General features: G+C 42.0%; 1 protein-coding gene across 1 annotated transcript in view; it reads left to right on the top strand.

The window, feature by feature from the left end:
• Positions 1 to 16,843, top strand: part of SLX4IP (SLX4 interacting protein) — a 109,842-nt gene that overhangs the window by 89,333 nt on the left and 3,666 nt on the right. The window contains exon 7 of the mRNA XM_058181465.1: positions 15,417 to 15,526. Within this exon, the coding sequence (XP_058037448.1) occupies positions 15,417 to 15,526 (110 nt within the window). The remainder of the gene's footprint in view (positions 1 to 15,416; positions 15,527 to 16,843) is intronic.

The raw sequence follows: 16,843 nt of genomic DNA on the forward strand, positions 1-16,843 counted from the left end.
CTGGCCACGGCCCCGCCCAGTTTAGTGAAGGGAAAAAAAAGTCACAATAGATCATGTGATGCCATCATGATGATGTGCGTCTGATACCCCTGTTCTACAAGAAGCTGAAAACATTAAATTTCTTTTGAATGACTATATTAATTTAAAAAAAGTACAGCATCCAGAAATCTTGATGGGGTCACAAAACCTCCTGAATTAAAAGAACGGTTGATGGAATCTTTCAGCCAACAAAATTTTTAGCTATCAACTACCACTGTTCCCAGTTACTTATCAACTAGTAATTGTGCATTGTTACAAGCTACAATATTTCCTTTGTAGAACATACTTATGCATTCTGTATATTTGAAAGGTATTTGCTTACCTCCTTGCCCTTAAATTGACAGCTTAGAAAAAATTCACTAACAACACACAATTACAGTGAAGCTATTTGGATTTCTTTTAAAAATCTTTTTTAGGTTTTATCGCTGAAAGTTGATGGGATCACCCATAACCCTGAAGATACTGTGTTCTAAGTTTTTTAAAAAAAATATCATATAGAAGTGTAGAAGTATTTTGAGTTCTCTAAAAGGGGTAGTGGAATATATCATTGAACAAGTGAACATGGAGTGCTAACTGGAGTTATGTAAGGATGTTTAAGAGGAATTTCCTATCAAATTTTCACACTAAGTCAAGTGTTTGTACTTGACTAACCTCAAAATTCAAGAACAGAAACAAAAGACTTTCTACTGGTGGTAAAAAAACAAGAGCAAACATGATTGGACAGGAAGTTTAGAACATAACATGCAGTGCTTGTGGCTTGTTGGTTGGAAAAGATCTTGGGCTGTATTTGTAATTTATAGTATGAAAGCTTGAAAAAAACAAAACAAAAGATAAAGCAATGAATGCCCGTATATAAACTGATGGGAAAGAACAACAATTTCTCAGTTCAAAGAAAGGAAGTTTTTTTTAAAGCAGAAACTAGGCAAACTAACTATAAGAAAGACAATCAGATAAAATAAACAAGCTCCGTAAATGAGAATAATAACTGAAAACAAGACACCTAGGGACTATTCTATACTACTGGAACTCAAACATTTTTGGGTTCTTACCATTGAAACAGAAAAAATAAAAGATATTGTAAAGTAGAAGAGAAACTGGTGATCTAACAAGTACAGAGGATACAACTGTGTCCTCCAAAAAGGTAAAGAGAAGAGTCAATAGTAGTTGGTAAGTTCAGCTATTACAGGTATAAAACAAATCTATAGTAAAGGTAAAGGATTCAACTAATCCAGTGGTAGTCAGCCTGGTCCCTACCGCCCACTAGTGGGCATTCCAGCTTTCATGGTGGGCAGTAGGGGTTTTGTCCAATACTGAAGCACTTTCCTTTTTTTAAATTTAATTGACTTTTTAAAAAATTTTCATAGTATTATTTAAAAACATTTTCATTAGGTTTTCATAAAATTCCCCGTGACAATTTAAATTTCTGAAAATATACTATTTGTATCGCCCGCGCATAAGTTTAGTTCACATTATGTAAGTGAAACTAAATGGTGCTATAGTGCAACTGCAAACAAAAGAGCCTCGTCCCAGAATAGCTTGCACATCTCCAACCCACACCACCCAGCTGTAACAGACAAGCAGAGCTGACAGCCGGTGCCCCCCCAAACCAAATCCATGATGCACGAGGGGCATGCGCAGACAACGGTACACGGTGCAGGCTCTTTTGTTTGCGGTCGCAATGGTCAGTATGCAGTTAGATTTGTGAGAGTGAGTACAAACCGGTGGGTGGTTAGAAAATTTTACTACTAACAGGTACAAAAGTGGGCGGTAGGCAGGGGTGAAATGCTCCCGGTTCACACCGGCTCGCCCGATTAGGTAGCGATGGCAGCTGCTGGGTCGGAGGACAGGTAGCAAAAATCCCTGGCCCCGCCACCCCATCTCTGCTGAGCCGCACCATCAGCAGAGGTTTTTTTCTTTTAACTTTTAAAAGTTTTTCTTCAGCCGAAAACATACCTTTAAACGTAAAAAAAAAAAAAAAAAACCTCTGATGATTGCGGGGCCGAGCAGAGATCATCAGAACACTTTAAAAGTTTTTTTAAAAAAAACCTTTTCAGCTGAAGGAGGGGGAAAGGAAAAATGGGGGGGGCTTTAAAAGGCTCCTCTGGCCATCCCAGCTGAGTTCCTCATCACCAGAACCTTAAAAAACATATTTTCTACATGTTAAAACAATTATTTTAAGAGGTTCTGGGCTGCTATGAGGGAACTTCAGCTGAGATCATCAGAGGAGCTTACATTAAAACTTTTTATCTTCTGGCGATCCCAGAGGAGTTTCCTGATCCTAGCAGGCTTTTAAACTCACTTTTTAACAGCCCCCACTTACAAGAGCCCCCACCCATGCCCAGCCAATTCCTCCTCCTCACTTACCTATAATTACTGCTCCTTTGGGCTGCAACTGCATGCTTTTCTTCAGCTACTGAAGGGGGGGGGGAAAGCTTGCTTTGACTTCCTGCTTTGCTGGCTGAGGAACTCTGGGATTTGAAGTCCAAAATAAAATAAAAAAATAAAATAAAAAAATAAAATAAAATAATAAAATAAATAAAATAAAATAAAATAATAAAATAAAATAACATAACATAACATTAAAATAACATAACATAACATAAAATAATAAAATAAAATATTTGTGCAGCTTTCTGAGATTTTGTGCGTTTCTGTAGTGTTTCACTCTAACTACACAAACGCACAAAATCTCACAAAGCTGTATGTGGCATTTTGTGTGTGTGTGAGTCAGTTGTGTTGTGTTGTGTGTGTAGAGTGTGAAAGTGTGAGGTTCCTGCTTGTTGCAAGGGCCATTTTGGGTGAAGTGCAGCTGCTTTTACATTGTGTGTGAGTCAGTTGTGTTGTGTTGTGTTGTGTGTGTGTAAAGTGTGAAAGTTGGTTTTTGGTATCTCTTATTGTTTTGTATATTTTGTTAATTATTTTTATTATTTATTGTTATTGGCCACACCCACCCAGTCATCTAACCACCAAGCCACGCCCACCAATTAAGTCACGCCCACAGAACCGGTAGGGAAAATTTTTAGATTTCACCCCTGGCGGTAGGTATAAAAAGGTTGACTACCCCTGAACTAATCCATTAAGATGGGGCATTCAGATGGGGACTGCAGCCAAGAAATTAAAAGATGCTTGCTCCTGAAGAGGAAAGCTATGGCAAATCTAGACAACATTCTAAAAAGCAGAGACATCACCCTGCCAACAAAAGTGTGTATAGTCAAGGCCATGGTTTTCCCAGTTGCAATGGATGGCTGTGAATGTTGGACCATAAGAAAGGCTGAGCGCTAAAGAATTGAAACCTTTGAACTATGGTGCTGGAGATGACTCCTGCGAATCTTTTGGACTGCAAGGCGATCAAACCGGTCAGTCCTAGAGGAGATCAACCTTGACTGCTCTTTAGAAGGCCAGATCCTGAAGATGAAACTCAAATACTTTGGCCACCTAATGAGAAGGAAGGACTCTCTGGAGAAGAGCCTAATGCTGGCAAAAATTGAGGGCAAAAGAAGAATGGGACGACAGAGAATGAGGTGGCCGGATGGAGTCACTGAAGCAATCGGTGTGAGCTTGAATGGACTCCAGAGGATGGTAGAGGACAGGAAGGCCTGGAGGAACATTGTCCATGGGGTCGTGATGGGTTGGACACGACTTCTCAACTAACAACAACAACAACAATCCATTTAGAATTATATTTTGCTTATATATGTGGAGACAAATGATACTTTAAGAAATAGCTACAACCATATCCCACATATTTTGGACATCTTAGAGGAAAGCTGAAGCTTTTTCAGCTTGTTCAGTATAAAAGGAAGTTTTATTAATTAATTAATTAACTAACTAACTAATTGGCATGCCAGGTGATTGGATGATATAAATTCTTTTCCTGTTTTCTCAGATAGGGAAAAATAGGACAATTCGGCAAGTTACAGAATTAGTCTCAGAGAGATACAGTACCTGGAAAGATTTGAGAGCAGATGCTAAAGAAATCAATTTGTAAGGACTTGGTTAATAATGTGTCAGTTACCAGATGTTAGCTTAAATCTATCAAGAATGATTCTTGACAAGCTAACCTTATCTCATTTTTTAAAATTAGGCAATTTAATAGATTATGGAAATGCTACAGGAATAATACGTCTTAATGTCAAGCAAATCTTTTCACAAAATATGCCATGATATGCTGATTAACAAATTAATTGAGCATGGGCTTGATGGCATAAAGAAGTATGTGAATTGAATACGAATTATTCTCCATTGAATTGGAGAAAGGTGATACAGGATTCTAAGTACTCTTCCCTTCAATATGTTATTAATAAGTTGGGATGAATGATGAAGAGAATATTTATGTTGTGTCTGTGCCCCCAGAGCCAGGCCCCCTGCCAGAAAGTGACTCGGAAAGTGAGGGGGAAGGGCCATCAGGACTTACCTTTGGAGCACTGGCTCCTCTGGCTCAGCTCCAGGAGCCAGAGGCAGGCCAGGTGAAGGAGATAATGAGGCCTCCATCCCCTGACTCTCCCCCCCAGGCCACGCCTCCAGACCTGGCTGATGGCAATCAGGCCTGGCTAGATCCCAGGTTTCGGAGATACGAGAGGCAGCTACAACAAAGGAAGGGGTGGGGCAGGCCTAGAGAGTGCTGAGTCACGGAGCCACACCCCACAGAGTATAAAAGCAGCCCTGGTTGCTCTTCTGCTCCATGACGAGCAAAAATTTGACTCGTGGAGAATTGAGCTGAACATTCAGCCTGGATTACTGACTTCTGGTTGCCCGGCAACCCCAAGATAAGGGAGACTTTGGCAGGCAGCTGCAGATTCCCTGCCAGGACTGATAGCAGCCGTGAACTCAATTACTGGCTCGTTTAGCCAGCTCGTGTGGCTAAGGCCGGGAGGGGACAGAACAATTTATTAAATTGATGGATAACACAAAATTAACGGGATCTCTAATACTCAAGAAAAATAACTCAAAACCCAATATATTTCAAACAGTAGTGATCCTCAGAAGTGCTGCAAATGCAAAAATTAAAAAAGAAAATAAATATTTGTACAAGATATCAACAAAAGTGGAGACATTCATATATTTTTTTCATATTCCAGTGTATTCTTTAAATAATTAAACACTATGAATCACAAATAAGAAATAGGAAAACAACCTCTTATTACTTAACTAATAAAAAATCAACAAAAACTCTCAAACCATAAATAAAGAACAATTCCCCAAAGGCTCAATATCAACGCATAAATAAATAACTGAGAAACAAAACATTGCTGACAAAAGAAAAAAATTTCAACTATATACATATCATCCAATTTTAAAGTTCTACGGTAATTTATTGGAACTATACAGGAGTCTTGTTAAAAAATCAAAAGTTAAAAAAGAATAAGTACTCTTGACCTTTGAAGTCACGACAGTTATTATTCACGCTACCATAATTAGATTAACAAACAGGCTTTTCTATTTTGAATTATAGTTTTAAAATAACAATGTTTATGACAAGTCCTTATAACAAGACTGTAGAACAGCATGTGGAACATTCGGATACCTCTTAAAATTATATTGCTTTAAGATCTGATTTCATTGCTACAAAATTAAGATTTAGGAGGCTCTGAAACGAATGGTCTCAGTCTTGTTATAACATGGGACAATCTATGCCAAATAGGAAAGATCACAAGGAACCCATCCAATACGACTTGTGTGACAGACCATAGCTTTTAGAAAACCGACTTCTTACATTTCAGTGTGTACATATTTGCTGGTTATATTGCCAAACAAAATATCTGAGACGGAAAGCAGTAGGAAGAATGCTTCATGATTCCTTTAACACAGGGGTGTCAAACTCAAGGCCCTTGGGCCAGATCTGGCCTGTGGGCCTACCCTGGAAACAATGAAGGACTGACCCGTAGTGCCTCTGCCAGTGAAAACAGCCCAGGTGGGTCATGCACAGCCTCTCCAGGCTCCGTTTTCTCTGGTAGAGGGCTGTAGGAGGCTGTCAAACCCTGATGTGACCCTCAACGAAATCGAGTTTGAAACCCTTGCTTTTAACAGGTGCCTGCACCCCAATTTTATTGAATTGAATTGTGAAAAGCTCCAGAAGGATCTCTTTAAACTGGACAAACGGTCAACCAAATGATTATGGCATATGCATCATTCTGACAGCATTATCACATTGTGTAAATCAGCATTTCTCAAACTTGCCAACTTAAAGATGTGTGGATCTCAGCTCCCAGAATTCTCAGCCAACATGCTGATGTAAATATTGTGATTGTGAAATTATATTCTGATATCTGATGCACTTATGGTTTAGACCACCTCTGGAGGTTTCCAGATAAGGTTTTTCTTATGCTTACTATTTCTTTACCAAGATCCAGTTCTTTTTTTTACCTTTTAACCTCTGTGGTAAATGTTCTGTATTTTTTAAGCTCAGAGGTTCTTTGTTTGCGCCTTGTTCCAGTGAGAGATTTTTACAGAATATGCAGAAAGAGCAATAAAGCTCCATCAGCCATTATGAAAGCAGATGCATGCTTGTGCAAAAAAGCCTTTCTTTTGTTCTGCTCCCCAAAATGTCATGCTAACTTCTAACCCAGCATGTGTGTTGGGGACAAACACAGATATGTGCAAATGGACACAAAAGGACAGAATCCATTTATTTATTTATTTATTTATTTATTTATTCATATTTTTATACCGCCCTTCTCCGAAGACTCAGGGCAGTGTACAGCCAATAAAACGACAGAAATCCTAAACAAATTAAAATACTATAACAAGTTTAAAAATCTGATTCAACCGCTGTATACTTAAAATATTAGCTAAAATTTTATCAAAAACTAAAACCCTATTAAAACTCTATTAAAACCCACTAAAACCCCCCATACTAAAATCAATCAGGCCAGCCCCACTTGGTGAAAAAAGAAAGTCTTGAGCTCGCGTTTAAAGGTCCAGAGATCAGGCAGGAGACGGAGTCCCACAGGCAGCTCATTCCATAGAGCCGGGGCCCCCACAGAGAACTCTCTTCCCCTGGGGGCCGCCAGCCGACATTGACTAGCCGACGGCACCCTAAGAAGGTCCTCCCTGTGAGCGTGCACTGGACGTACCGGACAATGGGAGGTAACTGTTGGCAGCAGGCGGTCCTGTAAATATCCCGGTCCAATGCCATGGAGCGCTTTAAAGGTGATAACCAACATCTTGAAGCGCACCAGGAAGACCGCTGGCAACCAATGCAGCCTGCACAGGAGAGGTGTTACATGGGAGCTATGGGAGGCTCCCTCAATCCCCCGCGCGGCCGCATTCTGTACTAGTTGGAGCCTCCGGGTGCTCCTCAAGGGGAGCCCCATGTAAAGAGCATTGCAGTAATCCAGACGGGAAGTGACGAGGGCATGAGTGACCGTGCATAACGAGTCCCGGTCCAGGAAAGGGCGCAATTGGCGAATCAGGCGAACCTGATGAAAAGCTCCCCTGGCAACGGCTGTCAAATGGTCTTCTAAAGATAGCCGTGCATCCAGGAGAACGCCTAAATTGCGCACTGATTCCCTGGGGGCTAACAATTCGCCCCCCACAGTCAGCAATGGGGTAAGCTGACTGTGCCGGGACGCCAGCATCCACAGCCACTCCGTCTTGGATGGGTTGAGTTCAGTTATTGAATTCTCAAGTGCTCCTTGCTTGAGAAGTTCAAGCCCAACCATGGCAATCCTTAGAATTTCAACTGTTTCAAAATAATCATTCACCAACACACAGCCCTCTTTCTGCCTGCCAATTGACTATTCCAGTGAAGGGAAAACAAAGTTCAGTCTAATGGAAAAGGAGTGGTGTGAGTTTGGTAGCTCTTGAGATCTGAAATACATCTTATATTTTACAGCATGGCTGTAGCATTTCAGCAAAAATTCCCAAGCAACGTCAAGAGGTGAATGCGAGATTCTGAGAACAAGAAGAGGTTTTGGCACTCTTGAGATTGATCAGATGGTTCTCTTCTTTGAAGGCCATGTGAACCACCAGATGACGTGGTTATGTTGAAAACACAGTGTAGTGTAAGCAAGGTGTGGGGGGAGATATCATTTATCATCAGTAAAGTGACTGGCCCTTTTCCGATCAGCATCTGTGACATTTGTGCTACTGCTTTCTATGGAATTCTCCGAATTGAGGGAAACACTGGGAAAAAAAATGGAGGAAGTTGAATCTCTTTGTCCTGCTTTGGGCAGGTGGTGCATTTTAAGTTACATTTATTTGAGAAACAAATGTATTCCTTGAATTGTAGACTAATTTTCTGGAAACACCCTTCTTTTCTTGATCGATCACAATATCTCTGATTGTATGGTAAGATGGAAGAACTGATTGAGGAAACACTTAGAATATAATTATGAGTGGTAAGGACAGCCGAGAAGATAAGGAAGCTCACTTTCTGGTATTGAGGATGCCGCTTCTAAGTGCTATGTGCCTAGAGCTCAAAGCATTGTTAGAGACCCCATAGACCCACTTTATGACCTGCTTCTGTTGCTCCCCTCTGGGAGGAGGTTTTGAAGTATTTCTAGCAGGGCTTCCAGATTCTGTAACAGCTTTATTCCCTATGCCATTGGCCTGGTAAACTCGCCATGTACATCTGAACTAGACTCTGTATTTATCTGTATTTATTTATTCTATTGTATTATGTAGTGTATATTGGAGGTGGTGACAACAAAACATCATATTGGAAATGTATGCAACAAAATTTTAGTTTAATGGATGCCGATTAGTGTACATTTAAAGTGACAAGGTTATTCTATTCTATTCTATTCTATTCTATTCTATTCTATTCTATTCTATTCTATTCTATTCTATTCTATTCTATTCTATTCATGGGATATTCTCCCTGCTTTTCTGTTCAATACTCAGTGCCTCTCAACTCCAAGTCAGCCAAATATATCTACTGTAGAATGCTATCTTGGACACTGAGAAATCCAGAACTATTAGGATCACATGATCTTAATCTACCTTTCTGCATGGGTCATCTACTAAGAGGATGAAGTAGACATGGTATCAAAACAATCACCTCCTTTACAATCTTACTTTTCTCAATCGTTAATATTCCGCTTTTGTAGTTTTTTTTCTATACCATGGTAATGGTTCATATACTGCTTCTAAGCCTTTTTTTATATTTGTATCTACTCTGTGTGTGGTGTGGTGTATGTGTTTATGTGTGTGTGTGTGAGAGAGAGAGAGAATTTAGAGAAGTAAAAGAATTTGGGTTTACTCAGCAGGATAAGAACTCGTGTTATATTGTCTTTTTTTTTTTGCAAGCCATGTCATTCCCACAGGAAATAAGCAACTGTATTCTCGAAACAAATCCCCTTAACTCTGTAACCATTCCTCTCTGCCTCTCTGATCTCCCAGTTCATTAATTATGAAAATTTCATTGCTAATACCATAATGGGTATTATATGAAATGTCTATTCTGCTTAATTGTTGTCTTTATTATGGAATCGTTCTATTTTTCAGGCAATTTATATCCCTCTTTTTAAAAAAAATGAGACTCTTTAGTTCTCACAGTGTCATTCAGAGAATGACTCACATTCCTCACATTAATTGTTCAGTTCTCAAAATACAACACAGGCAGGGTGTGGCTCCAAGGGGAAAATCTACTGTACTTGCAGGACATGTTGGGAAGTGTTTCACATAGAAATTTGTTTTTCTGTTATTTTGCAAAACAATAACTCCTTTTTGCCACTTTTTGAAAAACCGGGCAGTTATTTTTCTTAACACAGCCACTTTCAGCCACAAACAATTAATTTCAAAGCAGATGGAGGCAGCAGGTGAAATTATAAGCTTTATCAAGTGTCCTTGAAGAGTCTTAGTCATGTTACTAGGACCGTGGGAGAGACACAGGAAATATCCCAACAGAGCTTTCCTTGTGAGAGAAGCCTTCTCTAAACTTTGAATGGAACACCAGGGGAAGAAGATATATGTCATCCCTTTCCTAATAGGCTTAATTTATGGTCAGAATAAATGCTGAGGCTTTTTTTCTCCCCCTTCAGGTGCAAAAACAAAACAAAACCCCAATCTTTCTTTAGTGGGAAAAAACTTCTTGAGAGAAGGAACAGTTTTGTTTGTGAAAATGGATTACATGAAAAAGATAAAACATTGTCTCCTGCCTCTACAATTATTGCAGTCAAATTCAGAGCCCTCGTTAAAATTGCATTAAATAATAATGCAAAAATAAAGATAAAAACCCAGCCATGTGGCACTCAGGTGTTTTCCACCTGTTACATATAACTCGTTAAGTTTTAAGTAATACATTTCAGTTATGGGTTAACTGTCTTGGTGAAAGCCACACCAATAGGTCATAAGTTTCAAAAGTGGGTTTGCCATGCTGTATATCACAACCGAAGCTTGGTGGAAAACATTAAGGCCATTCTCAGTTGTACAGGCTCAGTTGGGTAGTTATTCAGATCTGAGGAACCATGATCCACCTAAGAACTGCTGGATGTGCTCTTGGAGTCATACCTTCTAACGTGTGTGTTGCATTTGTACCACCTGTCGCCACAGATGCTATGTTTGCTTTTTGTTGATTTCTTTAAAAATGCTTGATCATACTATGTATTGATTTGCTCCCTGCTTCCCCCCCCCCCCCCCGCCAGTTCAAGCATGAGAATATCGGGCTAAGAGAATGATCTTGAAGTGCTCAGAGATGATGGGTGGCTAGGCTTGTGCAGTGTCAGGTTGTAACTAATAGAATAGTAGTGCCTATAAACAGAAAGGTCAGAAAATGCATTAATGGCAACCTATCTTGCTTCTCCTCAATGAAATGTAACGAACATTGATATTTATGTACTGGTCATGTGTACTTCAGATGCAGAAATAGATTTACCTGGCTGACACACTATTCTTAGGCATGGTATGATTAGGCTTAGGATGAAGTTTAAAACCCCAAACCATAGATTAAATTGTAGTTAAAATGGAATCCTTTAACCCGCATGGATTATTACTCATGATCTGGTTTTAGTTTACATGCCTTAATCGTGGTATTGAGCGCCATTGAAATCTCATCTTGGGCAATTACCACCCACAAGTGAGGGGTGAACACGGGCCCCTTGGCACTGGCCATTTTTTTGTTCCACTGATGTGCATGTACCAGAGAGTGTGTATAGAGAGTGTGTATAGTGGTTAACAGTTCTCCATTCCTCTGAAAACAACAAAATACCTTACCCCACCAGACTTGAAATCCTAGGCTTAGAAAACGTGGAACTCCGTCGCCTTCGACAAGACCTAAGTTTAACTCACAGAATCATCTATTGTAATGTCCTTCCTGTTAAAGACTACTTCAGCTTCAATTGCAATAATACTAGAGCAACCAATAGATTTAAATTTAATTTAATTTAAATTTAAAATTTAAATTTAAATTTTATGGCGGAAGCGAGGGGTCATACCAAGTTTCGGGAGCGCGTGCTCGATGTTTGAAAGCGATCACGCGCTCCGACCCCTTGGACTTCACCCGTTCCCCGGATGGTCAGGATCCTCAGAGCTTGGGCCTCCGGCTGATGTTGTGCAATGCCCGGTCCGTGGTGAACAAAGCCCCTTGTTTGTGACCTTATACAGGGGTTCCATGGACCTTATGGGCATTACGGAGACCTGGTTGGGCACTGAAGGCGTGCCCTGGTTGAGTTGTGCCCGCCGGGTTTCCGTGCATTCCATCAACCGAGGCCCAGGGTAGGGGTGGGGGTGGCGGTTGTGATTAGAGAGTCTAGAGCCGAGGGAGACCACTGTACCTCAGATTGCGGGTGCGAATCCTCTTTGTGAGATGGGGTCATAGGTGTCAGATGGGTATGCTGATCACGTACCTGGCTCCTTGCTGCGTGACAGCTGCCCTGCCCGAGCTCCTGGAGGTGCTGGCTGGGGTGGCAGTTGAGACCCCCAGACTTTTAGTCATGGGGGACTTTAACTTGCCATCGTCCGGCTCGTCATCGACGGCAGCTCGGGAGTTCATGGCTTCCATGACGGCCTTGGACATGACCCAAGTAGTTGATGGCCCTACTCACATTGGGGGTGGCACTCTGGACCTGATTTTTCTCTGGTCAGTGGTTGAGAGATCTGGACTTAAAGGAATTAGTCATTGAACCTTTGTCATGGTCAGATCACTCTCTTCTTCGCCTGGACTTTCTGACCGCCATTCACCACCGCAGGGAGACGGAGCCGATACGTTGGTTCCGCCCCAGGCGCCTGATGGACCCGGATGGGTTCCGGACGGAGCTTGGGCCATTTCCTGAGGGTCTGGCTCACGGCTCGACTGAGGAACTTGTTGCGGCCTGGGAACAGGCCGCGGCGGGGGCCTTGGACCGTGTCATGCCTTTGCGGCCTCTGACCCGGCGCAGGTCCCAACCGGCTCCTTGGTTCTCCGAGGAGCTGAGAGGGATGAAGCGCCGGAGAAGACGCCTGGAGAGTCTCTGGAGGTCTAGCCGCTCGAAGCTGATCGACACTAGTGAAGTCCTATACTAGGACTTACCTAGTGGCATTGAGGGAAGCGAGGCGTAGCTCGCCTCCTCCCTCATTGCATCGGCAGATAACCGCCCAGCCGCCCTGTTTGGGTGACTCGCTCCCTCCTACACCAGGGGAGCGGGATGACCCGCTGCAGGGACGTGCTGAGGAGTTTAACGGTTATCTATACGATAAAATCGCTCAGCTTCGGGATGGTCTGGACCAAGATTGCAGTGATACGGGCGAGATGCACGAGGCGGTCTTGGTGACATTGTGTGGGATGAGTTTGACCCTGTGGCTCCGAGGACATGGACAGGTTGTTGGGTAGGTTGAATGCCACCACGTGTTTACTGGACCCGTGCCCCTCTTGGCTGGTGCTGGCCACCGAGAGGTGACACGAGGCTGGCTCCAGGCGATTACGACTGCTTCTTTGGTGGAGGTGTCTTCCGGCCGCCTTGAAAGAGGCGGTGGTGAGGCCCTCCTTAAGAAGCCGTCCTGGACCCGGCTGTTTTAGGTAATTATCGTCCGGTCTCCAACCCGCCGCGGCGAAGGTTGTAGAGAGTATGGTGGCATATCAATTTCCCTTGCACCTGGATGAAACTGTCTATCTAGACCTGCTTCCAGTCCGGTTTTCGCCCGGTTACAGCACGGAGACGGCTTTGGTCGCGTTGGTGGATGATCTCTGGAGGGCCAGGGACAGGGTTGCTCCTCTGCCCTGGTCCTATTAGACCTCTCAGCGGCTTTCGATACCATCGACCATGGTATCCTGCTGCGCGGTTGGAGGGATTGGGAGTGGGAGGCACCGCTTATCGGTGGTTCTCCTCCTATCTCTCCGACCGTCGCAGTCGGTGTTGACGGGGGCAGAGGTCGGCCCCGAGGCGCCTCACTTGTGGGGTGCCGCAGGGTCGATCCTCTCGCCTTCTGTTTAACATCTACATGAAGCCGCTGGGTGAGATCATCAGTGGTTTCGTGTGAAGTACCAGCTGTATGCGGATGACACCCAGCTGTATTTTCACACCGACCACCCCAACGGTTATCAAGTGCTGTCCCGGTGCCTGGAGGCCGACGGGTCTGGATGGGGAGAAATAGGCTCAAGCTCAATCCTCCAAGACAGAGTGGCTGTGGATGCGGCATCCCGGTACAGTCAGCTAAATCCGGCTGACCATCGGTGGCGAGTCATTGGCCCCGATGGAAAGGGTCCGCAACTTAGGCGCCTCCTGGATGAACGGCTGTCTCTAGAAGACCATTTGACGGCCGCTCCAGGAGAGCGTTCTACCAGGTTCGCCTGGTACGCCAGTTGCGCCTTTCTGGACCGGGATGCCCTATGCACGGTCACCACGCACTCGTGACGCCTCGCCTGGATTACTGCAATGCTCTCTACATGGGGCTCCCTTGAAGGGCATCCGGAGGCTGCAGTTAGTCCAGAATGCGGCTGCGCGGGTGATAGATGGAGCCCCCCGTGGCTCCCGTATAACACCCATCCTGCGCAGGCTGCACTGGCTACCTGTGGCTTTCCGGTGCGCTTCAAGGTTTTGGTGACCACCTTTAAAGCGCCCCATGGCATTGGGCCGGGTTACTTACGGGACCGCCTACTGCTACCGAATATCTCTCACCGACCCGTGCGCCCTCACAGAGAGGGTCTCTCAGGGTGCCGTCGGCGCGGCAATGTCGTCTGGCGACACCCAGGAAGGGCCTTCTGTGGGGCCCCACCCTCTGGAATGAACTACCCCGGACTTCGCCAGCTCGGACCTCCGGACCTTCCGCCGCTGGCTTAAAACGTATTTATTTAATTGTGCAGGGCTGAGCTAGATTTTAAATTATTGGTTTTAAATTGGGTTTTACTTGATATTTTAATTCTAAATTTACGGGCTTCTTAGAATCAGTTTTTTAATTGTTTTATATTGTATTTATATGTTTTTTAAATGCCTGTACACCGCCCTGAGTCCTTCGGGAGATAGGGCGGTATATAAATTTGAATAAATAAATAAATAAATAAATAAATAAATAAATGTCAACCGCTTTAATCTAGATTGCAGAAAATATGACTTCTGTAACAGAATCATCAGTGCTTGGAATACTTTACCTGACTCTGTGGTCTCTTCCCATAATCCTAAAAGCTTTAACCAAAAACTCTCTACTATTGACCTCACCCCATTCCTAAGAGGACCATAAGGAGCGTGCATAAGAGCACAAACGTGCCTACCGTTCCTGTCCTATTGTTTTTCTTTTCTTCTTCCTATATATATATATATGCTTATACCTCCTTATATTTACTCATATATGTATTTATATATTATATAATCTTTTTGTACGAAACCTACATATATTGTTATGGCAAAATTAAATAAATAAAATAAATAAAATAAACAATGTTTTACAACCATATATGGTAATATATGGGATATTTAAAGATAGAAATGCAAAGGGAAAACTTCAGGCATAAGATTATGGATGCAATACCTCTGGACATAATTTCCCACTGTTTGGTCAATCTTAGCATGAAATATGAATCTGGAGGTAACATCATTTTACAACATCCCATAGGTGATAATGGGAATATTAAGAGAATCATTTACCATGCCATCCAATTTCTTTAATAATAATTGGTGATGTATGCTGCTGACTGTTTTACAGACTTTTGATAAATGTCATAATTTGAGCCTTGCAGGCCCCAAGTATTTCCCAATGATTTCTTAGTATGACTGGAGTCAGGTTTATGGACCATATTTATTTGTGGTTCAGTTTAATAGTTGAAAAAAATGTACAGCCAAAGAGTATTGCTAGCGGTGCAGAAAGCGTTTCACAGAATCAAGCATGTTTCTCTTCAGATTTGGCTTGTTGGCATTTGAAACTATAATGAAGAGCACCGGTATTGTGTAACATTTGGATTAAGTAAAATAAAATAATGGATTTATATTTCAAACACTGGTATTGGGGCTTTTTGTTTTTTTGGATAGGAGGAGAATCTATTCACCAAGGTGTCTGAATATTTTCAAGGTTCAGCTGAAGATAGAAAATGCCAGATTTCCCTGACTCAACAGGAAAAACAAGACATTCTAAAAAAGTTGTAAGTGTTCTTCCCACACGCCCCACAGCATGCACTTTTTATATAACCAAGATGTGAATACAAAATTTAATAATGTCAAAGCAGCTGTTTCCTTCACTCCAGGAGTATGTGGGGGTAAAGTTAACATTGAATAAAATCAACTTTCTAAAAATAACGATTGGCTGGAACCAGCAGCAAAATTAAATTATAATGGAAGTTGAGGGAGAGAATTGATCTCAGAAAAAAAGTAGCCTGTGCTTTGGTATTCCCAATCGTGCTAAATTGACTATATATATATAAACGAATTTAATTTTGTTGGGTAAAAGATAGATCTAATTAAAACCATTATTTTAAGAAAAAGGGAACTGCGATCCAATGAGTCCAACTTAACCCTTTTCCTTCAATAGCTGTTGGCAGGATAGAGGGACACAGTTTTTAATCTTATCTAAAACAATTGTTCTGGATTCTGAAGGCAAATTATATTCATATTAATAGCTAATTCCACGACTACCCCATGCCCTAGTTTCTCTTTCCACATGTCACTCAATTGTAAGTAAGTACATAGATGGTAGTAGTAGTATACTATAGTAGTAGTAGTAGTCTAAAGAATTGATTTGATCAGTTCTTCATCCCAAAAATCGATCAGAACTTCATCACAAAAATCGATGTTTTCCAAGATATAAGAAAATTAGCACTCTTCTTTTATAATGGAAGATTTATTCTTCGGTCCAGCTAGATGGTAGCACTTATCCAACCATGTCTGATCCCAGAAACTTAAAGCAGTCTCAAACCTGGTTAGTATTTGGATGGGAGACCATCAGGAAATGCCCGGGCTATAGATTAATATGAGAAACTAAAAGTAATTGTTGTGCTATAACAATATGTATTATTTTTAGAAATCAAAGTAGAAAAATCACTAAACTATTGAAAAAAGACAACATGTCCAAAAACACAGATCCGAATATGGTGAAGAGTGAGGTAGAAACCTGTTCTTCCGATGGAAATATTTTTATTTTTGGTAGTCTGATTGTCTTTATCCTGCCACCTTTCCAATCTTTAGGCTATTGGGATGGTCTTTCTTATCCTAATCTTTATCTGCTATGGATTCCATCAGCCAGGCTGATACTACATGTCTTTTATTGACACAGGACTCATATCCACTCTGAATTATCTAATTCTGCATTATGGACTTACCTGGACATTTAAAATACTGAGGAGAAACTTATTGTCTCTACTGTTCAAGGCCCATCTGTCAACATAGGCAGAAGTGAGCTTTCTCCAATATTGTAAACCAAGGAATGCATTCCTCCATGAGTTATGCTTAGTCCCCCAACTTTC

The sequence above is a fragment of the Ahaetulla prasina genome, chromosome 1 (assembly GCF_028640845.1).
Source record: "Ahaetulla prasina isolate Xishuangbanna chromosome 1, ASM2864084v1, whole genome shotgun sequence".
NCBI classification, from domain to species: Eukaryota; Metazoa; Chordata; class Lepidosauria; order Squamata; family Colubridae; genus Ahaetulla; species Ahaetulla prasina.